Raw genomic sequence first — 23,652 nt, 5'->3', positions numbered from 1 at the left:
GAGAGACCATTGTCTTGGTTAAACTTTGAAAACGTCAACCTGACTAAAAGTGCGAGTTGTGGCCTTTATCAGTGGATCAAATGTATTCACTTGTCATGCAGATGGTTCAATGATCTGAGCTTGGAATCACTGTCACATGATAACAGCCACTTGTTATCATGCGGCCACGTGATAACTGATTCTCAGCTGAGCAAACTCCATCTGCTGATGAAGACCAAAGCATGTTGTGCTTAGTTAATTTTATCACTTTTGTAACAAACATTAGAAGGTCTCGTTTTGAAGATATTAATAGTGTTATACTCAGTGTTATACTATACTACTACCTGAAAAGCAACAAGAATGAAAAAGGAGTGCCAGAGAGAGAAGTTCACCCCTGGCTCCTTCCTCAGCTCCACACTTAATGCCGATTCACATTGTGCCTTCAGTCCTTGTAAAAGCAGTTTTGTTTGTTGTTGTTTTTTTTACCACACCTGTACAACGGGCTTTTGTCTGCTGAGACGCATTCTATAATGTAACCATTAAATGATCAAACAAGCCATTCTCAGAAAATCAGTAACTTATGTTCAAAAGTTATTTAACCACAAAAAGACTTGGAAGAACTTTCTGGAGAAGGTCCAGCAGTCACTTTCGGTGACATACAGAGTCAGCATTATGATCGCTTCCTTGTTGTGAATATTGCACAATACTTTCTCTCGTGAAGTTGAATTTCCAAACGGCCAACCACAATGTTCTCTAGAATCTGTGTGACTCATGCTTGGCTGCTTCAACCGTGATTTGTATCACATCTGCTTCTCTGGCTTTACTTATGATAGCATGGATATCCTGGAAGTCAAGTTAACTGCATTCATATATAAATAATAAATGGATAATTAGAATGTCGAATAACTGGAGTTTACTTAAATGGCAACCGATGGGAGTGTTAATAAAGAATGTAAAAATTAAAAAAACTATCAAAATCAAAAATCAGGTTTGTTTCGGTGTTCGGTTTCTGCATAGACTGACTGTGATTTAAAAGGTCACTTACTGGAGCATGGTACCAGCACTTCCTGTTCCCCACATTGTCTGTATATTATGCAATGGCATCCATGTTGTACTGTGCATGTTGTTCTGGGTTTGCAATGTGTATGACAATAAAACAGCCAAGTGTGCAAATACAAGCGTTTGGGTTCCGTTTACTTGAAAAAAAAAAAAAAAGGGGGGGGGGGGAGACAATTGTTTGCCCCTCCTTGATTGTCTGAAGTAAAATGTTAAAATGTTGGAGAAAAAAAACCTGAGACAAGACAAAAAAAAAAAAAAAAAGTCATGACGACATGACGAGACAGGATGTGTCAGTACTATAAAGATTGACTTTCAACAATCATTCACACAACTCTTAAATCCTGTGTGAGAAAGGCATGAATTACGTCCTCTGGTGTAAGATATCTCAGAAGAATTCTAACCATGAAGATAACTTGTACAGCGTTTGTGCTCTTCATCCAAACAATACAGTGCTTGGCTTCTGATGGTACAGTAATGCAATATTTTTTGTTTTGTGTTTGTTTGTTTTGTGACTTTGTGTAGATGTGCACTCTACTCTGTATATGAGACTGTTGTGTCTTTTACCATGTGTCAGCGTGCACAGATCAATATTGAGGTGACTTGTTATACTTTTTCTATCTATATTTTACAGACATGGGATGGTTGTCACTTTGTTTGTTTATTAAATCTATTTGTTTTGTAAATATTGTCAGTATTATTGTCGAAGTAATATCAAATTTTATTACACGATGTACAAATAGATGTGAGAAAGACTTTCTGAATCCTTCTGAAATAAACAGTCAAAAGTGCGTAATTCTTTCTCTACAGATTCACCATTTCAACTGACTAACAAGGCCACTGGTTTTTGTTTAATTAAAACAAATAACCAATGCAATGACATCCGATGGACAACTGGGGACCGTATTCTGGTTCCACAGAGGAACAAGTGCCTGGGAGTCCAGGGGAAAAGCGTGGGAAGTGAAATAGCCCTCTACGATTGTGACGAAAAGAGTGAACTACAAAAGTGGGAATGCAAGAATGCGACAGTGGTCGCCCTCAAAGACCAAGAGCTTTACATTGAACTCACTGCAGATAACACAGCAGTTCTCTCCAAAACAATAGGACCCAATAACCACCTCACAATTTCAGGGACATCCAGTGGTGCTTGCACAAGAACATACAGAGGTACAGTACCAGTGTTGTTTTAAAAACTTGCACTGCCCAAACTAAATCCTAAGGATTTTCATAGTGCAAAATTGGAATAATGAAGATGACAATTTCAGAGATGATGCTTCAAAAAGTGTGTGGTTATGTTAAAACTAATATTTACATATCAGGTCCAACAGAAGATCAAACTGGTTAATAGCTACTTATTTACTGTATAAGCCATATTGTCATAAGTGTTCTTTGATCTTCATTTGAACTGTGGATAAAATAAAACATGTATATTCTCAGAATGCCATTACGCACAAAATACAATTGATTTGTTATATTTGTCGTATGTAGTTAGAAAGGTATATTGCTGCACCCACAGATGTTTTGAAACTAATTGTTGTTCTCATCTTTTAGAGATTTATGCCATAGGTGGAAATGCAGCTGGAATGCTGTGCATGTTTCCCTTCCACTACGAAAACAAGTGGTACTCAGACTGCACAACAGTTGACTTTGGAAATCAGCTTTGGTGTGCAGTTGAAACAAAATATGAAAATGAACGCTGGGGCACCTGTCCAATCACTAGTGAGTACTGCCTGTAAAACTGTGTTTTTTCTATAGTGCAGTGAGAAAGGGCCATATTTACAATGTCAGTGGAAAGTCATTAAACTTTCAGGAGCCAGTGTTACCAACTACTATATCATATCACTCCTACATTTGCATATAATTATGCCACAACTTCATTTGCATAAAAAATATGTCATAAAGTAAGAATATATAGCTAAACAGATCACTCTTGCAAATTCTGCATATTTGAGAAAACTGAAACTGAAGTAATCAAGTTAAAGCACCAGTGTGTATGATTTAGGGGGATCTATTGGCAGAATATGGTAGAAATGGAATATAACATTCATGTATGTTTTTATTAGTGCATAATCACCTGAAAATAAGAACTGTTGTGTCTTCATTACCTTAGAAAGTGCTCTTTATATCTGCTGAGTCCACCATGTTTCTACATTAGCCCAGAATGGTGCTCTAGTGTTTTTTTACAAGTTTCATTGCCACCTTAGCTTCTCCTACAGGATTGATAAAGGAGGGGTGAGATAGGCGTATTCAGTTTGTTGCAATTTGCAACCTCACTGCTAGACTGCACTGAATCCTACACACTGGACCTTGAAATTGTTAAGAATGAAAATAAAGGATATGAAGTTAACTAGAGGATTCGTGATGGGTCATTCAGTGCACACATTTATGTTTCTGCCTGGCTGATGACTACTTAGCTGAACTTGCTGCCCACCCACTGCACAGACAGTCAGTCTAGAGAGCCACAGCCACATGAGGGCACATTTGACACATAGTGGCCACTCTCTTCAGGACAGTGGAGTTAAGATTTCCCCCTTAAAGTTGCTAGATTTGTTGAAAAAGAACAAGAACAAAAAGCTGTTAAAGGGGTCTTAAAAACCATCAAATCTAGTAAGAAAGTCACTAATTGTTGTTCTCATCATCTTTTAGTCACTGTCCGAAGCTATCATTTGACTTAAACTAATGGTATAGTTTATGGTTGATTCAACCACAATCATTAAATAGAGACATAATAATACAACTTTGGGTTCACATGTCCATATTTTCTATATACTTTCATAGCCAAAGCAGGCTGGAATATACACCCAGAAACAGGAGCGTATTACCAGCTCAACGTACAGTCAGCTCTGACTTGGTCTCAGGCTGAAACCAGCTGCAAACAGCAGGGTGCCTCTCTGCTCAGTATCACTGATCCTCACGAGCAGGCTTATATCACAGGTAAGTTGACCGACTCTATACTGAATGTAGTAATAAAGGGAGCATGTATTTGACTACAAACAATAATTATGGACCAATTCATCTGTTTTCTACAAATAACTTCTTTCATTGCTGGATTGTATTTATAATATCAGTCTCAGTGTTTCCCACCAATTAAAGAGACTGTGGCGGCCCTCCACAGTCTCGTTTGGGCCCGCCACAGTCTCGTCCCCACCCCCCCGCTTTCCACCCTCCTCCCCACCTAAAAAATAATAATAATAACCAGATCCGTCAGTCAGCCGATTACACAGCTGTAGCCTACTCTACTCTATAGCCCGCGAGCGAGAGCGCGCGCGTGAACACACACGCACGCGCCAACAGGTCGCGTTCATAGACGGTCCTACTGTCTGCTGCATTTGGCGCGATCCGGCAACACCGCATCCATACAGTCGATGATCCATACATGACAGCAGGCCGGAACGGCATTTCAAGATTGTGTGACTTTGCTTGGTTTACGCTTCTGCGTCGCGGCGACGGCGTACCTACGGCGTACACCCTACGCCGTTACTGAGCATTCATAGTTCTGCGTCGAGGGAACGCGTTGCTCCGCAATTCACCGCCAAGCCGCTAGGGGGGTGCGGCTGTGTCTTTGTATGGTTTCGGGGGGCTCTTGCTGCCGCGAAGAGGAGTTGTAGAGGTGGTCGTAATTGCGTACCTCCTTGATAATTCTTTCTTCGGCTTGGTCCAGTTTTTCTTGTAGCTCTCACCACAGAAACTTTGAAAATGGCGGTGTTGTTGTGCTGCGACCATAGGACCAATCACAGTCCTCGAAGTTCACGTCAATACGCGTCGACGCGACGCGTAGTCAGGATTTTTTGGAGGTGCGCGTCAGGCTACGGCGTAGGGTCTGCGTAGGGGTCTGCGTCGACGGCGTAGGTACGGCGTCGCCGCGACGCAGAAGCGTAAACCACTAGCATAAAACTTCTCTTTTGGGCAGGTATCAAGTTCGATAACGGAGCAGTGTCGGCCATGTTGCTGATCTCATTGCACCAGTCAACTTCTAACATACCAAACAGAGTCTAACTTTCCGCTATCCCTGGTGCTGATTTCCCGGTAGCTAGCTACTTGTCCGCTATTTCTCCCTCTCCCGCTCGCGCTATTTCTCTCTCTCATCCCTCTGTCGTTTGTGCTCTCTCTCTACCCGTTTATAAAAATTAACATGAAATTAATTATTTAATATCTCTCGTCGGCGAGAAAGAAAAAGAAAAGAAAAAGAAAAGAGGGATCCGACAGCACTGAGTCAGTGACTCTGCCACAGCCTTATCGGTGAAGAGGGGTGAGGTTATGGCTTAAAAGCTGTAGCGGAGCTGGCGGGGGGGGGCAGAGGGTGCGGCTGCCCCGGGCCCACGGTTATGAGGGGGCCCATCGCAAGGCTGATGCCGAAAAAACAAAAAGGGAAAGTCGGTCTCTTACTGCTGTATTTGTAAAGATATAAGTGTAAAAAAAAAAAAAAAAAAAAAACGGGGAGAAAACAGTCTGAATCAGAGCGTTTCTGAAGATTAAGAGGACATGCCACCTCTCTTGCACTGTCTGGCGATCTCTCTCTCTCTCTCTCTCTCTCTCTCTCTCTCTCTCTCTCTCTCTCTCTCTCTCTCTTTTGTATGTTCTTAAGGATGATACCAACCTGTTATGTTCATATACAGCAATTTATATTACATTCAGTGGTCTCAAAATGCCCTAAAGAGATACATCAGGCTTGAAAACGTACACACACACCCAACCCCGAGGGTCAGAGACCCTGCCACCACAGTCTCCTAAAATCCTGTGGGAAACACTGCAGTCTTTATGAAAAAGATTATTTTTATGCATTAAATGTGTTACCTCTTGGTTGGATACTAATGTGTTTTTGAGCCTTACTAAAAACTACACAGGGAAAGTCTCATTATTTTGCCATTTGTGTTTCCCATGCTCCCAACAGCACTACTAGGGGAAGGGGGCAGTAAAATTTGGATTGGGCTGATTCTGGATCCAGAACATGGCTGGATATGGTCCAATGGGAGGCCTTACCGTTACATGAAATGGGACTCAGGTACATTCTTCCTCCACTCTGTTCTGATATATTACATATATTTACTATCAATAACTGCAGGGGCAAGCAGAGGGAAGCCGGCTGGTATAACATTTGCTTTAAACAAAGTAGAATCATGTGTGTTGAACACCCGTGACTGCAAGATGTAATTTTTTTCAAGCCAGCCAGCAGATAGAGGAAGTTGAAACTTTTTCTCCCTCATGCTCAAATTTGTACCAGGAAAATATGTACATTTGTGTAAGAGCTCTATCCCGTGTTATGTGAGTTTTCTCTACAACTTCATAACTTTAAATTAATACAGAGCTTTAGTTAATTTACAATCTAGTACATCTTCCAATGTCCTCTTAAACATTCATTGGCATTTTTGTTCTTTACAGTGTGTTTTTTTTTTTTACTTCATCCATTCATTCAAAGATGATGTAATTATGAATTCAACTTAAAGATTTATAGATGATGTTTTTTCTACTGTATTTCTACTTTGTTGTTCTTATTTTAACATTTGTAATCCAAACTTTTTATATGAGCCTGCAGCAGTGGTGAATTGATTGTGAGGTTACTTGGTGAGGTTCTTGATTAATAGAAAAACACTTCGCTTTCTTGCAAAGACTTAGATTAAAAGATTGATACCACTCTCATATTTGTCCATGATAAGGTTTCAACAGCCAGCAGCTGGTTATATTAGCTTAGCATAAAGACTGGAAACAGGGGGAAACAGCTAGCCTGGCTCCGTGCAAAGGTAACAAGATCTTCCTACCAGCACTTCTCAAGCTCATTTGTTTGTTTAATTCATCCAGAAAAAAAAGGAAACATGACAATTTGTGGTTTTGTGGAGGATTAAGTGTGAGGCTGACAGTGAGACAAATCTGAGAGCTGATTGGTTGTCAAAACCAACATATCAAGTATAACCATCATCTTGTTTTAGGACATCCACTTCCTAATCCAGGACACAACTGTGCAATATTTGATCCTGCTGTACAGTACTCCTGGCAAAGTTTACCTTGCAGCAAGAAACTAGGGTACATCTGCTACAGTAAAGCAGCTGAAGAAGTGCCTACACAAGGTAAAGAAAAATATCTATTTCTATTCTACTTTACACATCCTCAAGGAACCGTATACCAACATTGTACATCATATCTATCACTAAGTCCTTATATTTCTTTGTTCTTTTCATGATCAGCTGTTGAGACAGGATTTTGTTCAAGACCTTGGATTCCCTACAATGGCCACTGCTTCTACCTCAATCGGACTCTAAAAACATGGTCTGATGCTCAGAGAGAGTGTCGCAATGGAGGAGGAGACCTAGTCAGCATCCGCAATGTAGAGGACCAAAGCTTTGTTATCTCTCAACTTGGATACGGTATGTGGAAACAATAAAAACAAACAGAAAAGAAACTGTTACAACACAACATCCCTTTCTGTGATCAGGCCTTTCTGCCAGCTTTTCTTTCAGTGCTGTGATGCCCTGCTCTGATTAACTGCTTCAAAGGAAATGTACAATCTACAATCATTCACCATTATGTACTGAGGCAACTGCAGCAGGGAATATCATGAGTGTATTAGGAGATTAATGATAAAAAAGTATACACCTTCATAAATAGGATTGGCCGCTAATAGCAGTCTGGTAGCCAAACAGTTTTAAAATGAGACAGCAAATGGGAAGCGTGAATAAAGCAGATCTCAATCAGCTAATCCAAACGCTACTTCAATGCTGTGCCTGATCCAATGCTATCTATGAATGACACAAAATATAGTAGATGAGCAAAGTAAGTTGAAAGCTCCACAGGAAGGACATATGAATAAAAACATGTGAATGCCAGGTGCAGATGTCTGTTATTTATTGGTGACATTATTGGCAAATGGAAGGATCATTATCTTATGTCCATGTCTGCAGCGTCCACTGATGAGCTTTGGATTGGACTGAATGACAGGAAGAAAGAGGGGCTGTTTGACTGGATTGACCACTCTACTGTCAGTTTTACTAGCTGGGAATTTGGGAAACCTGCCACATCTTCTGCAATAAAGGACTGTGTTCTCATCAGAGGAGAGGTAAGAAGCACCAAGTGGATGTGGTGTATAATTACTTTTCTACACTATAAAAATTTACGATTTGTAAATACACATTCATTGAGCAAAAGTGGCATTGAATGATATCTGTAACCTGAATTATTAGACAGAGAAAGCAGCTACATATATTTCACAGCTTACTTAACTGCAGTGTGTTAAGCTAAAAACATACATCAACTACTGTACATGTCTGTATCAAAAGTATAATACATTTGTTTACAGTTTTAAGAATGTGAAATTTTAGTTTGATGTTCGATTTATCAGTTAATTGATTGTAATACCTTCAACAGCACTCAGTCTCCACATGAAAATTTCCTGATACTTTTCTGCAGAAGGGGAACTGGGCTGACCGTGTGTGTGAGGAGAAACATGGTTACATTTGTATGAAGATGAGCGCCCCAATACCCACTGGAGATGAACTGGAGCAGGGTGAAGGCTGCAAAGCTGTGCGTCAAGTCTATTTAAAATAAAATGTTAACTCTAAAAGACCTCACAGAAGTATTTAGGCCAAGTATAGATTTATATAAAAGTCACGTGATTGGAGTGATTATAGCATCTTTCAAATGTTCTCATATGGCATAGGTTTGAAAAGTTATTGAAAAATGAGACAACCATGAAAGCTGGTGGAATGTGTTGCTTTCAGCCCCTTCATTATCATAATCAGTCGTCACTTTGTTGTTTTCCAACAATCCAGGGTTGGAGAAGACATGGTTCGTACTGCTACTTTATGGGGACACAGTCCAAAACTTTTGATGATGCTAGAGATGACTGCAAGAGTTCAAATTCTTACTTAGCTGATGTCTCAAGTGGGTAAGAACTTTAATTTTTACCCCAAATGTTCTGAGCAACACTACATTTCGGAAGTTCACATGTATTGGGAATTAGTGACACCAGATTCCTATGATCCTAAATGTGTAAATATCTACAGGGTGGATAACGCATTCCTTGTGAGCTTGGTGGGGTTGAGACCAGAGAAATACTTCTGGTTAGGCCTCTCAAACCAGAAACACATTGATGAATTTGTGTGGACTAACAGAGACTCAGTGAGGTTTACTCACTGGAACGCTGGAATGCCAGGTATGGACAAATCTAAAGCTCAATTTCTAAAATGTGAGAGAAAGCAGCTTCACGATTGCCATTTCACAACTTCTCCCTCGACAATGAAAGGTAATCAACAGGGCTGTGTTGCCATGACAACTGGGATTTTTGCTGGCCTCTGGGATGTGCTGCCCTGTACCAACAAGGAGAAATATATCTGCAAACACCTGGCAGAGGGGGCAGGTTTAACCCCAGAACCACCCACTGTCTCCCCTACCAACTGTCCAAGTGGCTGGACTCGAATGGGAACAAGAAACTATTGCTCTAAGGTATTCAGCGTTTACAAAAATAAATACGTATCAGCTTGAAGGATAAATTAAATTTTTTATGTTTATCTTAATACACCATACATACACCCAGAGATAATGGTCATTAAAGTAACTGCTCCTTAAGAGTGCATCTGCAATACAGGAAATGTAAGACATGGAATAAAATTGGAGGACTTAAGCAATTGGATTTCTCCTCTCTGTTAGCTTGATGACTCAACAGACATAAATAAATATATAATAAATATGTAAATACACATAAATGCACAATGTCTGGGACATATGAGATGAATACTGAAAAAATAGATTAGTGGTTCTCAAAGTGAGGTCCAGGGATCAATAGAGGTCCCTGAAAGCCCAGGCCTATTAATAATTGTTGTTGTAAATAAGTGGTCGGGGCCCCCCTAGTGGCTGGGGGCTCCAAGCAACTGCCTGGTTTGCCTGTCCGCACGGCCCGCCCCTGCATCAGCCCTCAGATAGCAAGCAATGGCTGGCCCTGCTGAGATATATTAGACATTTCAATTACCATGGTTCAGATACATCCAATCATAGAAATATATATACACTTGGGCCATTATTTATCAGCAAAACTCCAACTGGCACACATACATATGATGCAACGAGGGACAAAAAAGAGAACTTGTCCTTTTAAATGACAGATCACTAATTGTTGTGAAGCAACACTACAAAACCATATTCACCATTTATCTCTTTGTCTCGTGTTTAAGTTGTTTTCAGAGTCTTCAAAACAGAAGACCTGGTATGAGGCCAGAGATTACTGCAAGGCTATTGGAGGAGACCTGCTCAGCATCCATAGTTCTGAAGAGCTAGATGCGCTACCAGATCGGTATGACAGTAGTAGTAGTAGTAGTAGTAGTAGTAGTATGACAATAGTATGACCTGGCAAACTGAAAAATTAGGAAATACTAAACTGGTTGCAGCAGAATATGAAGGTCGGCCAGTGTTCAGCAGAGCTCTAAGACAGTGCCTCTATTGATTAATATTAAGTTAGGAAGAGATTTGTTCTTTTAACATTAAAAACTTTAATCATTAATATCACTTTGTCCACTTCAGCTATGAAGTAGCCTGGATTGGACTTAGTGCCCCTGACCCAGTCACCGGTTATGTATGGAGTGATGGATCCCCAGTAAGTTAACAGCTTTCTACATTTATACTTCATCGAATCATTTTTAGTGTAGTAGACTCAATTCAAAAGGTAAAATGTTTTTTATTGTCTACTTTTGCTTACAGCTGCAGTTCCAACACTGGGAGGATGGAGAACCAAACAATAAAAACAACGTGGAATCTTGCACTGAATTCAAAATACATAGACGGGATAGGAGTGGGTCTTGGAATGATGTGCACTGTGAAACGTATCATGGATGGCTGTGCCAGATTCGTATAGGTAAAATGAGGAACTGCAATCCTTTCTTTCTCTCCTGTTTGGTTACTGAGCAAGCTTGGCTTTCCAAATATGTCTTCCTCAAACGCATTTCAGTGAACATATTCTTAACTCTGTGCTGCCGACTACTCCAGTGCTCTATTCAGTGTTGTGAATAAGATTATCTTTTGTCTATGAATGTCCTTACAGGAATGGTTCCAAAACTGCCTCCAGAACCTGCTGCACCTGGTAAGTGGCCATTTTTCTATGCAGCTACATAGAAAGAACCACATATACGCCTTTTAACCCATTCTCTGTGGGTTGATCCACATTTAAAATTTAGTGTTGCATGTCCAAATGTCCAAACTCATAGACCAAGACTAATGATGAGCCCACATGTATACAGATATTTTTTAAAACAGGGTTTTTCCTCCTTTATTCAAAGGAAAATTCCATCCAGACAAGCAGTTTTCTAAAAATCTCCATGCATATGAAAATGTAAAAACAGAACTGAAGTGCTGTTATCAGCATGTCAAACCAAGGGGTAGCAACATAACCCTAACCCTAAAGGTACATTGGCCAATCACAAAACTGAAAAAAGCCATTACCAGTAAGCTACCTGCAAGCAGATATCCAAACAGGTCTCATCAAAAACCGGAATCATTGGCAGTAGGTTCTGTGTTGTGGGAGTGATGTACTATGTAGCAGTGACCTATGTGTTTCTTAAGTAACTGTACATTTATTTACAGCAATATTCAGCGATATTCTGGCCACCAGTGGTGCATCACAAGTCAAAAACCCTGTTTTCCTCATCTTAACATCAACTCTGCAAAGAGAGTTTCTAAATAACTTCACACTAGAAAGAGTTTTCCAAAAGGTGCATTTTTATAGTGACCTAAAACTGCGTTTGCGTGTGGATGAAAGGCCAAAACGTACAAAAAAAAAGCTATGTTTTGAAAAATACCTGTGTAAATGTTGACTACGCAAAAGAGTCTACAGCCTCACTAGCAGCTCTGTAAGGTTGTACTTAAGGTAAATGTTATGCAGACATGTCCACGATAACAATGCAAACATGCTGATGTTAAGTACATATGTTCACCATAGTCACCACATTCGTATAGCATGTTCGCATACTAATATTTGTAATTTAGCACTGAACAGGAAGTACAGATGAGGCTGATGGGAATGTCATTAGTTTTGCATTTGCATGTATTAGAGAACACTCATAAACCAAAGAATCAGAGTTCTTTTGACCTGAAGGGGACATGAAGATCTGAAACAAAGTTCAATTTCAATCTTCCAGTAAGACTCAACCTCTGGAGATCAAGTATCTGTACAAAAGTTCACATAAATCCATCCAGTAGTTCCCTCTAGACCAAAGTGGTGAACCAGCCAACTGATAACATTGTCACCCATCAGGCCATGCCGCTAGCATGGCTAAAAAGATACTGAAAATATGAACCTATGTACTAAAATATATTACATATTTCTAACATGGTTGAAGACTTCAATAAGACCTCAGACGGGTGGCTAGAATGGAAGGGAAATCAGTATTATATCAACAGAAGGTCGATGGCCATGGAAGAAGCCCGTCACTTCTGCAAACAGGGGCATGGTGACTTGGTAACTATCAACAGTGAAGCAGAAAGTGTCTTCTTGTGGAAACAGGTGAGCAGTGATATTTACACTACATTACTCTTTACACATGACACTTAAACTCAGAACATCCTACAATAATGCTGGTTTTGTGTGCCTCTGTCTGTGTGTGTAGATAGCCAGAAATTATGGGTCTTACTGGATCGGCCTGAACGTAGATCTTGATAAAACATATGGGTAAGTATCATGAAATCATTTATCACGGATTAAATAAAAATGAGAAAAGAGGTCAAAGAAAAAAAAAATCAAGATTATGTAAAATATAGATGATGTGAACAAGTGAATGTTGCTTTGTTCACATTTTTTTCTACTCTTTTTATTAAATTTTCAAACAAAGAAAATATAAAGTTACAAATATACCAACCACCCAAAAAATGGACATATGCAGTATATAAAGAAAATACAACAGCCATTTCAGTCATACCATATGATCACATAAGCATACACTGTATGATAGTTCCACATCCAATGATTAATGCAGCAAATGGGCAAGTGCATTAAAAAAACAAGATGGAAATCAAATTAAGAGTATGCCATGAATGCATCCTAAATTTTCAACTGATTTGTATTGTGTCCCACAAAGGTGGATGGATGGTTCTCCTGTGGTGTTTCAAAGGTGGGATGAAAATCAACCTCATTTCCTGAACAACGATGAAAACTGTGTTGTTATGACGGCCTCTATGGGTGAGTAACTTAAAGTTGATTAATCTTGATTTCACTTTCATACAATGAATTTAATGAGGAATGAATCTGAGATTAGATTTCAAATGGTCTTAAAACAAACGTCATGTTGTTTTGGCTGAAATATTATTGTCTTACAGGGTTCTGGCATGATTATGGCTGTGGGTTTGAGCACAAGTCCATTTGTAAGCGAAGTGGCTCACCACCTGCCAATGCCACTGTAGCACCAACAGCTCTGCCAGTAGGTGGCTGTCCACAAAACTGGAAGAAATTTGAATCGAAGGTCAGAGGTCATTTTCATTTTCATACTTATTTGACAAGATGGGAATACATGATATAGCGCACAATTAAATTCTCATTGTCTATAATGAAATGGGCCTTCAATCTGACAAAGCATTGATTGGTGGATAAAAAATAAGATATTGCTCTTTTGAGATATGACACAAAGTTTTTCACCTACAGTGTTACAACATCATTAATAGCCAGAAGGAGACATGGGAGGGAGCGAAGACACAGTGCAAAACAATGGGAGGAAATCTGGCCTCAATTAGTTCAAGAAAAGTGCAAGGTTTGTTTTATGATGATTTTCAGAGAATATTATATTCCAGAAAACTGCGTATCATTCATCTTTTCAGAAAATGTAAATGTCTGCTGCATGTCTAAATGAAGTGGGCCTTTCTGAAAGGCCACATTTGAAGATGTTTTACAAGTCAATATTTACATTCAGTAATACAGTATTTAGGGTGGCTCTTTGAACATCAGGCATTACCCAATAAAGCCAAAATCTGTGAATGATAAAATGGAATGTACACTATTTATAACTATTTATAGTCCTGAAACCTCTCACCAAATCCCTTAGGGAGTTTTGCAAACTCAGAAGCAGGCTTTTGTTCGTGCAGAGAAGGAAAATGCAGTGTTACCTCTTTCCAGTTGCACTTGCCACAGCTTTAATTTCACTTCAAATGATTTCAGATTTGAAAGCAGAGAGCTGAGAAGCTGGCTGAGGCTTAAAGTTCAGCTCTGAGAGGTATTTGTTTAAATCCAACATGAAGGCCAAGTCACAGAGCTGCCTCAATCAAATGTCAGCTGCTTTGCACTGATGCCGAGGGTAGCCCTAAAGTACTTTTGCATGTGTGCCGCAAGCTCACTATGAGCGCAGGGGTTCAGCACCGCAAGCAAAGTTATTAATTGCTGTTGTTGATGGAATGTTGTTAATTTCATCCTATTTTGGTTGCGAGAACTAATATTATGTCCTTGGACTATTCTTTATTTACCTTAGGCTACCCACTGTATTTGTACTAAAGTTTTATATTTGTTGTTAATATATGCTGTTAATGCTGTCAACATTTGTTATTCCGTTTCTGATGTTGTTCAGAGCATAAACCTTGATCATGTATCACATTTTTGTTGTTGTGTAAAAATAATAACAAAAATAATAGTAATAGACTTTATTTGTATAGCACCTGTTATACAAGAAATACAGCTTAAAATCCTTTACAACAAAGACAATGCTTCACATAAAAGAGACACTGAACATTAAAAACGTGTTAAAACGTTATTGTAACATAAGATGGAAAAAATCAAAGCTGAGGTGCAATGCAGCCACTTTGTGGCAGGAAATGGTATAGCAGCTATCGGCGGCTCCTTCAAAGTCCTTCAATAAGATTTCTAATCTATTAGTTATACCGTGTATCAAAAATTGGATACCGCCCAATGCTACTGTTTGGGACATTCCACAGGAAAACAAGTGAGGATGGGACAAGGTTTACCACTTTGTGAACACATGATTATATAAAGTATATTACTACATGGGCTCTGGAACACTTTGTAGAAATGTTGTTGGTAAACACAGTTTGTTAGCAAATATACATATACATATCGACACGGACACACACTATAAACTATAAATCATCAATATGTGTTACTTTTCAGTGTTCCTGACAACTATGTTGGCAGAGGCACCAACCACAGACTTGTGGATTGGTTTACATAATGTAAATGGAAATCCATTTTACTGGACTGATGGGAAACCAATGCGATACAGCAACTGGGGATCTTCAGTAAGTGGACACTTTATAATTTAAAGTAAACAAGTTATGTGCTGCACTACTGAAAAAAAAAACATTTGTTTTTATCTTTATTTTTCATGAAAATGTGACACTCTTCTTTTTATTCTTGCAGCGCAACTATGATGACTCCATGGTAACATGTTTAACCTTTACTGTATGAGTTTACTTCACTGTATATGGTGTGAACTTAGCGCCTTAATAACTTAAGTTCTGCCAAGTCCACACAACCTTTATTCAGTATTGTGATAAATTATATGCATCTGTATTGTTTATAATACATTTATTTGCTGTTTTGCTAAAAATTTCTGACAACCTGATTTTCCATTGCAGAGGGATTACCATTTCCACTATGAGGTAAAAATTTTTTGAAAGTTTGATTGTAATGTGCAATACCACTTCATCTGTCTTTACTTGGAGGCAAAATAATCACAATTTTATGACATGCTGGAGTTATGGCTCTGGTACATACAGGCTTAGTTCTGAATTTTGATAAATTATATGCACCTGTACTGTTTGTAACATATTTTCTGTCTGTGTATTCATACAAATTTCTAACATCTTACTTTTCCACGGAAGATGGATTATGACCTGGTTATCCCATTGAGGAATAAGGTAATACTTTCTTAACACACTAAAACTGTAAGCACTCTAACTAGCTAAAAAAATGAATTTCTAATAACTGTGGAAGTGTAACAGGGGACAATAAGAGTACAAATACAGTATCACACTCTGTTACTGTATGTTATCTTCATTCACCTACTTCATTATTTCATTTAGTTTTGATATCAATTCAAATATTATTTGCTGTCAGTCACTTGTCACTGTTGGTAAAGATTCACAACACTGGCATAAGAGCAGTCCATTTCAAGCAATATTTCAGCAGGATTGCATCTACCTGCAAAAAATGTATCATGACCCCCGATCTTACCATAGTCTGCTCTCTCACCAGAAAGAGTGTGCTGTGATGACAACTGATCCCAACATTGGTATTGGGAAGTGGACAAAAAAGTCCTGCAATGACACCACTGGTTACATCTGTCTTCGAAAAGTTGGTGAGCTATTCTCTACCCTTTCTCTTGAATGTATTTGCTTTGGCCTACAGTAGACAAGGACAGACACAATATTATCCATTTGTATTTGATACATAAAAGGACTGCCAAATCTTCATTGTCACGAAGGTGTGTGTGTGTGTGTGTGTGTGTGTGTGTGTGCGCACACACACACACACACACACACACACACACACACACACACACCTTTACCTTACAATACCCCAACTCATTCTTGAATACTATGCACCCTACAGCTATTGTGGGTGCTTGCACTTTTGCACTCTTTCACAGGCACATGCTACATTGCATGACATAGAGAGCAACTGTTGGTGTATTTTAGAAGAAATAATTGTCAGTAATAAAATATGAGAGCTAAAATTCAGGATCCATTTTTCAATTGTCTGACTATAGACACTAGTTCTATTCCATGCAAGGTGTTTGGGGGCACACTGATTGATGAAACGAAGAAGACTAAATTGACAGTGTTTGAAAAAGACTCTTTGCATGAGCCTTAGTGGAGTACTGACCAAATTTCAGTGGATGAATTTGCTATTTTGGTGTCATTCTACCTACAGTAACACCAATCATACTAAAGCAACTGATGATTTCTTGTGTGACCATTCTGTACTGTAATCAATATTTCCCAGTGATCAACATTCTTATTTCAATAACAGAAACTTAGGACACATTGTACTGTATTTAAAACATCGGCCTATTCAAACTGGACAGCTTCTAAATTGAGTAAATCATTGCTCTCTGGAAAATGGAAAAAAAAGTAACTCTTAAGCATCTATATGACAGAGCGCCTGACAGTAAGATGAATGGAAAAACTAAATTTGTCTATTTTCTCACCCAAACAGACTCGTCTTTCCCAGACTCTCCTGAACCAACAATTTCTACCAACTATGTCAAAGTAATTAATGACTCTATCAAGGTTGTTACTCAACCAATGACCTGGGATGCAGCCAAGAAGCACTGTGAAGGTGATGGTGCCAATCTGGCAAGCCTGCGAAACGTGTGGTCACAGAATTATATTGAACTGATGTCTCTGAAAGCTCCTCTGTGGATTGGAATGAACAAAATGGAGGTACAGGGCAGACAGACTCTCAAACTGCACATAGTTAACACGACTGCAAATATAAGGAAAAACATCAATAACTGGCAACAATGACTTGATGAAGTCAACATTTTTACCTTAAAAACTTAAGAACTAAATATTACCAAAAAAAAAAATCTAAAGGCTGACAGACTTCTTTGAAAATATAATATGATTACATTTGGAATTAATGATGCTGAATGCTGTTTGATCAATCTTTGCTTTCAGACTGGTGGATATTTCAGATATGTTGACGGCTGGCGTCTCACCATAACCAACTGGGGTAGACGGGAACCAAACATGGACCAATCTTGTGTGTATGTGGATACGGAAGGAAAATGGAAGACCGCTGACTGCAATGAGAACAAGGCCAGCGTTTGTATGAAGTCTACGGGTAGGGCTCATGTAAATTTTCAGAATAATCATCCCAAATGGTACCCTGTTAATGTCAACATACATCCTACCTTTGCCTGTGAGGAACATGGGTACAATTGTTACCACCGTAATTTGTTTTAAATGTGAGTTTTCTCATTCTACATAATTGCACTTACATCAGTGCATTGGATTTGAAAGCATGTTCTATACATTCAGTAGCTGATCCAGTGACATCAATGTCTCTCACATCTACAGAAGTTCCACCCACAGAATCAAGCGATTTCCCAGGATTTTGTCCTGATGACCCAGACAATTTTGGCTACAGAAGCCAGAGTTCCAGCTGGCTACCATTTAAGGGTCACTGTTACCTCTTTCTCACAGAAAGGATAGAGTGGCCAGATGCATCTGCTAATTGTGCCAGGCATGGTAAGGATTTTCTAGGGATGGTCTAAAACATACTCTTGATCTCTCAGATATGTTTATCTTTAACTTAAGACTTTTATTTATTTACCATTTTGTCTCTCTGTGAAGGTGCAAGTCTTACCAGCATTGAAGATCCCTCTGAGCAAGAATTCATTCAAACAAATATCAGAGTATTTCACGACAGCGTTAGCACTTTCTGGATAGGCTTGTATAAAACTCACAAAGGTACAGTGACACTGTCTGCTCTTTCATGAATGAAACATGAAGTCACATTTTGTTGAGCATGAAGACGGAAATATCTTTTTAATGCCAAAAACAACACAAAATATCCATTCATTCAGAAATCCGAAATTATTTGTGGGAACAACTATGTGGCATTGTTCCAAAACATGAGTCAACCTGTGTGTTGTTGCCAGGGAAACTTCTGACACGATGAGCGCACCAGTACCAGTGTTCCCACTATATTCATTCTGCAGCATGAGCACCACTGTTAAAATTTCCCATCATCATTAATACTGTCTGCTCTGTGTGTTTCACTGAGAGTGGAATAAGCCCCTCCACATACAGGAAGAGAAGAACAGTATAATATTCTTTTTCACATTCTTTTTATGTTTCACAACAGAAATGCTTGAGATGCCAGGTTACACATCATACAAGCACATTCGGACAAATTCAATATGGCAAAATCTTGTTTTCATTTACAATAAATTGGGTATAAAATTATAGAAACTTGTGCAAAAAGTAAGAAAGAAATACTGAATTTCTATTTCTCCTCAGGCACGTGGCAGTGGTTGGATAAAACTGCCATGGACTACAATAACTGGGCTGACAGTCTATCTCAAGACAACAGTTATGGAGCAATTAGAGCTTCAGATGGGCGATGGAGTACAGGCAGCCGGTGGTATGACAGGCCATATATCTGCAAAACCTCCAAAAGTGAGACCATCATACTTATTATGATTCCGTTTGAATTAATGTTTGTACTATAACATGAATATGTAACACATAGTGTTGAGATCCACAAATTAAATAGAAATTTTGGTAGCGTATGATGTCACTGAAATGATACACCTTTTGTCAAGTTTTTGTGATCATGTTTGTCTTTGTTTTTGTTTTTTTTTTCCAGTTTTACGAAATGCGCCATCAACATCTCGTAAGTAACATTTCTTTATCCTTTTTTGTTTGACTCATTATGACAATTTAGTTCTTCTGGCTCATCATCTATGTGTTGAATCTACACAGAAAAAACTACAGTGGAGCCTCAAAACCGTGGACACCCCCTTTTGGCAGCACTGCTGATCATTACTGGACTTGCCGTTGGGACAGCCATTGTCTTATTTCTCTACAAGAAGTCTGGCCGGCACTTACCTATCCCTGAAAAGTTAACTACCTTTGACAATCCACTCTTCTTCAACAATGAGCGGGCTCAGCCTGATCTGGTCGACACCAATAAACTGGTGGCAAATGCAGAGGAAGAGAATGCTGGACCTGTTGTGAATGTGTGACGTAAATATCAGCAGAATCTAATGGGACATTGGACAATGGACAATGTATACATATTAAGAAGTTCTACTGGGGCATACAATGTATCCTGGCCAGAGGGATGATGGCATTCTTATTTGCATGACCATGAATTTGTTTTGAAATGAGAGAGGTTTCAATGCAGTTGGCAATAACTGGCCTTAATGAACATAACATTTTAAGCTGTAGGATGTCTTATTTGACATACAAATTTCTATTTGCAAGAGATTGAAATTATGATTAATTGTATATTTTGTAAAAGCTAAGACTTTACTGATTGATTGAATGTACAGCGGGAATCTTAATTCATACCGTATTTTACTGTAAACAACTATACCTGCTAAGGTGTTCCGACTGGACCATATTATAAGTTAAGACAAACAGCATCACCACTGCATTTCATCATCCTTGAAGCTATTGCAGATGGCATTTTATCCGTGTAGAAATCTTGGTGACCCCTGAGATATGTCTTGCAGGTGAGAATTAAAGCAAATGTATTAAAAGACATTGTAAATAACAACCCATGGGCATCTACATTTAAGTTCAGGAAACACTCAAAGAAAGTTCAAAAGGTTTATTGAAGTGCTTAGCTTTACTTTGCTTAAACATTGACTGTTTTCCACTTCTCAGCCAAAATTCTTGTACTTTTACATTCATTCCACTTTTCTGCTGGTTATGGTAAAAGTTATACTTACAGGTGTTACATGAAAAATCAACACTGAACATTGATTAATCTGTTAAATTTATTGTTGGGTTTATTTTTAACCGTGCTTGGTTTACATGCACAGGAGTAAGTCTCCTTGATGATGTCGATGTCGATGACTGTGCCCTGTGCTGTTCAAACAAAAACAACACCATTTTTAACAAGGAGAGGTTGTAAATAACCACGTAATGTCATGGTAGATAGCGGTTTGAGAGATTTTGACAACTGTGAATTTACATAAGAGATCCCTCAACACCCTCACCAATAATTTTCAGTATGAACAATTGCTGCAGTTGCTAAAAACACATCTATGTAGCAAGTGTAATTTTGCTGCAAAATAATTTCTAAACCAATGAAAAGAGCAGACACTCAATCACAGAAAGTGGAATATCACATGCATGTATACAACATTATTCAAACCTGCACTGCATCCCACATTGCACTCCTGAACCAGCATTGAGGTCAACCAATCACAGCCCTCTGACATCATCAGTGTGCTGCACCTGTGCTTCTCTCAAAGTTGCTGTGCTTTGCCAGAGCTAAGTTAATTTTCCCAAAAAAGAAAATTCTCAGCAAAGCTGAATAAAATTCTTAATTGCATGTCTTTAAGTCATTCATTCTTAATCTTTATAGTTCAGGACTTGCCTAAATGTGCATCTTGTGTGTTACCCCCTTCTAAGATCACTGTATTAAAAGAATTATCTTATTCTCCATCTTTTATGAATAATAATTGAATAATAATATTAAAAAAAAAACAAAAAAACATTCCAATAAACTGCTGTGAACAGCCGATCTTAAGTTGTTAGGGAAATCCTGCTCAAATCAGATCAGTCTGAAAAAGCAATTTTCCACTTGTGGTGATACAACCTGACAATATGATCAATCGCATCACCCTATAATTTCATTAATGTCAACAGTGGACAAATTAATGAATATCTAGCACAAGGCTTTGCAAATAGCATGTGCAAAAAGAAACATCCCAACTTCACACTCGCTCACTTACTACTTGTCCACTGTGGGATTTTATTAAATAGGCAGAAGAACATACTAAATGGTATGAAAAAAGTAAAATCCAACAGCCTGAAAACAGACAAAAATGACATAACCCAGAATTACAAACTTATACTTGGACACAAGTTATGCTTAGATATTAGTGAATGGTGAAAAGACCAAAAACATTCAAAAAGCATCAATGCATGTATCAGATACATGGCTTACACAATCTTACACACTCTCTTGGCATATCAACGAGAGCCTGCAAGCTCTGGAGTTTTCTAGTCTTGGGTTTAAGCTATTTATACACAGGACAGCTTTAAATCAAAAACAGAGGAGGACGCTATCATCATTAGCAACTCACAGACAGTCTGAATTCTCCGCACCAAGTAGCTGAACAAGCAATAAATGCAAAAACTTGAGGAATTCCTAAATAATATAAAATCCTACAGGCCCCGTCACTGTGATTATATCTGAGTACACAGCAGTTGAAAGACAACAACAACAACAACAACAACAACAACAACCAAGTCCAGGCGCACAGAACAAACTATAACCTTCTTAACATCAATATAAACACAGCTAGGGGTTAAACACACAGAGGCAGCCATGGAGACATTAAACACAGCGAGCAGAGGAATATAGGTTGACAGACTGACAGACAGAAAGAATTTATAAAATCTTTTGACTCACCATATTTGACGTCCGAGTCCATTCTTCCACCTGTCACGAAAGTGAAGTATCCGTGTAATCCATATAAACGTCCTAGTACACTTTTTTTGCTGTGTTGGCCATGGTTGAAGTCTCCCCATTGCCTGTCTCCATCGCTGCTAGCTAGCAAAAAACACGTTGCGTTGCCGATACATCATTAGCAACACTGGAAAACAAGCTAGCGTTAGCTCGACCTGACGTTAACTTTCCCGGCTCTTTCGTTACGCAATAAATTAGCTGAGTGATTGTCTTGACAATTCGCTTAAGAGTTTCCTTTCCAGAGACAGTGGTATGACTCCGTCTGGCTCGCTGTTTGTTGCGAATATTCACAATCAAACGATGCTAATCTCACCTGTGATTCCTTCAGGTACTCCGCACGCGCTTGATGACAATTACCAGCCGTTACATCCAGGGGGCGCTGCTTCACACATTTAAGGAAATCCGTTAAAAAGAGAAGAAGACATATCCGACAACGTATTAAATGACGTCTGCAGATTATATGTTTTAGTAGACAGGGTTGACAGCTACATTAATTCACTGAGGACTGGATATATGGCTACACTGTGGTGTTGTGCATGGATTTAATGTGGGAACATATTTTACACTAACAATGTACAATGGCAAAATCAATTTGGCAATCTGAAAAGGGCTCTCTCCATGTGATGAAGAGAATTACCACCACTCATTGTCAGGTCTGTAAATTTGCTGTTGTTTCACAAACACTGGTCTCATACCATTGTTTTCATCTTTACAAGTGGCTGTTTTCGAAGGGAAAAAGCTTTCACAAACCACTGTACACGACCTGCTCAGTATCAAATAGCAGGCAGACACATTTAGTGACTAACTGGTAAACAAAATGGAGCATTTAGTGGCTAAAGAGCCAGATATTCCCTCAGGAATTGGGAGAGACCAAAAACAGCTGAAAAAAGATGGAGGATATTGGATTTGAATGCATCCGGTGGCCAGATGCATGACTCCAAATGAATGATAATGCAGATCTGTAACTACTCGATGGATACATAAGCAACTTAAAAAGTGATGATGTATCAGTACTGTGCTCACTGCTTGTGACCAAAATTGGTTATTGTACATTTAAGTCTGGACTCTGGACTTTGACTTTTTTGCTGTAAACTGATTTTACAAATGAGGAAATGTCACTCATGTTACACACACGGTCACCCCAACTACTAATTTAATTCTTCTCAGGCTAATGGAAATTTATGGGGAAAAAACCTTAATGCTTCCCATCTAATTTCTTCCCCAAAACAGACCCTTCTCCTCCAGACCAACTCCAACCGACTGTGTCAAAATAGTTAATGTTTCCATCAAGGTTGGTACTCAATAAATGCACTGTAATGGAGCAAACAAGTACTGTGAAGGTGATGGTGCCAGACCGGCTTGCCTGCGAAATGTGTGGTCACAGAATTATATTGAAGTGATGTCTCTGAAAGTGGTTTGGACAGTAGGAAGTGAGGGAGGTGCTGACATCTTGTAAATAAAATGTCACTTAACGCTTCCTTTGTTTT

General features: G+C 38.9%; 1 protein-coding gene across 1 annotated transcript; it reads left to right on the top strand.

Moving 5' to 3' along the window:
• The first annotated feature begins 1,383 nt into the window (after positions 1 to 1,383).
• On the top strand, positions 1,384 to 21,096 carry LOC143329494 (macrophage mannose receptor 1-like). Its single transcript, XM_076745412.1, has 33 exons — positions 1,384 to 1,504; positions 1,846 to 2,202; positions 2,587 to 2,754; positions 3,814 to 3,969; positions 5,927 to 6,037; positions 6,960 to 7,097; positions 7,215 to 7,394; positions 7,929 to 8,083; positions 8,434 to 8,547; positions 8,796 to 8,911; positions 9,030 to 9,178; positions 9,269 to 9,468; positions 10,194 to 10,312; positions 10,540 to 10,612; positions 10,717 to 10,870; positions 11,057 to 11,095; positions 12,351 to 12,514; positions 12,618 to 12,679; positions 13,086 to 13,186; positions 13,324 to 13,466; positions 13,646 to 13,751; positions 15,116 to 15,243; positions 15,365 to 15,385; positions 15,583 to 15,606; positions 15,829 to 15,864; positions 16,202 to 16,304; positions 17,165 to 17,391; positions 17,629 to 17,794; positions 18,031 to 18,201; positions 18,307 to 18,423; positions 18,976 to 19,134; positions 19,325 to 19,351; positions 19,441 to 21,096. The coding sequence occupies exons 1-33, from the start codon at positions 1,441 to 1,443 to the stop codon at positions 19,701 to 19,703; spliced, it is 4,311 nt and encodes a 1,436-aa protein (XP_076601527.1). The 5' UTR covers positions 1,384 to 1,440; the 3' UTR covers positions 19,704 to 21,096.
• The last annotated feature ends 2,556 nt before the right edge of the window (positions 21,097 to 23,652 follow it).

Source organism: Chaetodon auriga, chromosome 12 (assembly GCF_051107435.1).
Source record: "Chaetodon auriga isolate fChaAug3 chromosome 12, fChaAug3.hap1, whole genome shotgun sequence".
Taxonomy (NCBI): Eukaryota; Metazoa; Chordata; class Actinopteri; order Chaetodontiformes; family Chaetodontidae; genus Chaetodon; species Chaetodon auriga.
This window is presented reverse-complemented; position numbering and strand designations above follow the sequence as displayed.

Bases quoted from the DNA above. Each gene is read 5' to 3' on its own strand.
- LOC143329494 (XM_076745412.1), top strand. From the start codon at position 1,441: ATGAAGATAACTTGTACAGCGTTTGTGCTCTTCATCCAAACAATACAG. The intron at 1,505-1,845 runs GTACAGTAATGC...CTTTCTCTACAG, and splicing joins ACAGTGCTTGGCTTCTGATG to ATTCACCATTTCAACTGACT. The intron at 2,755-3,813 runs GTGAGTACTGCC...ATACTTTCATAG, and splicing joins GGGCACCTGTCCAATCACTA to CCAAAGCAGGCTGGAATATA.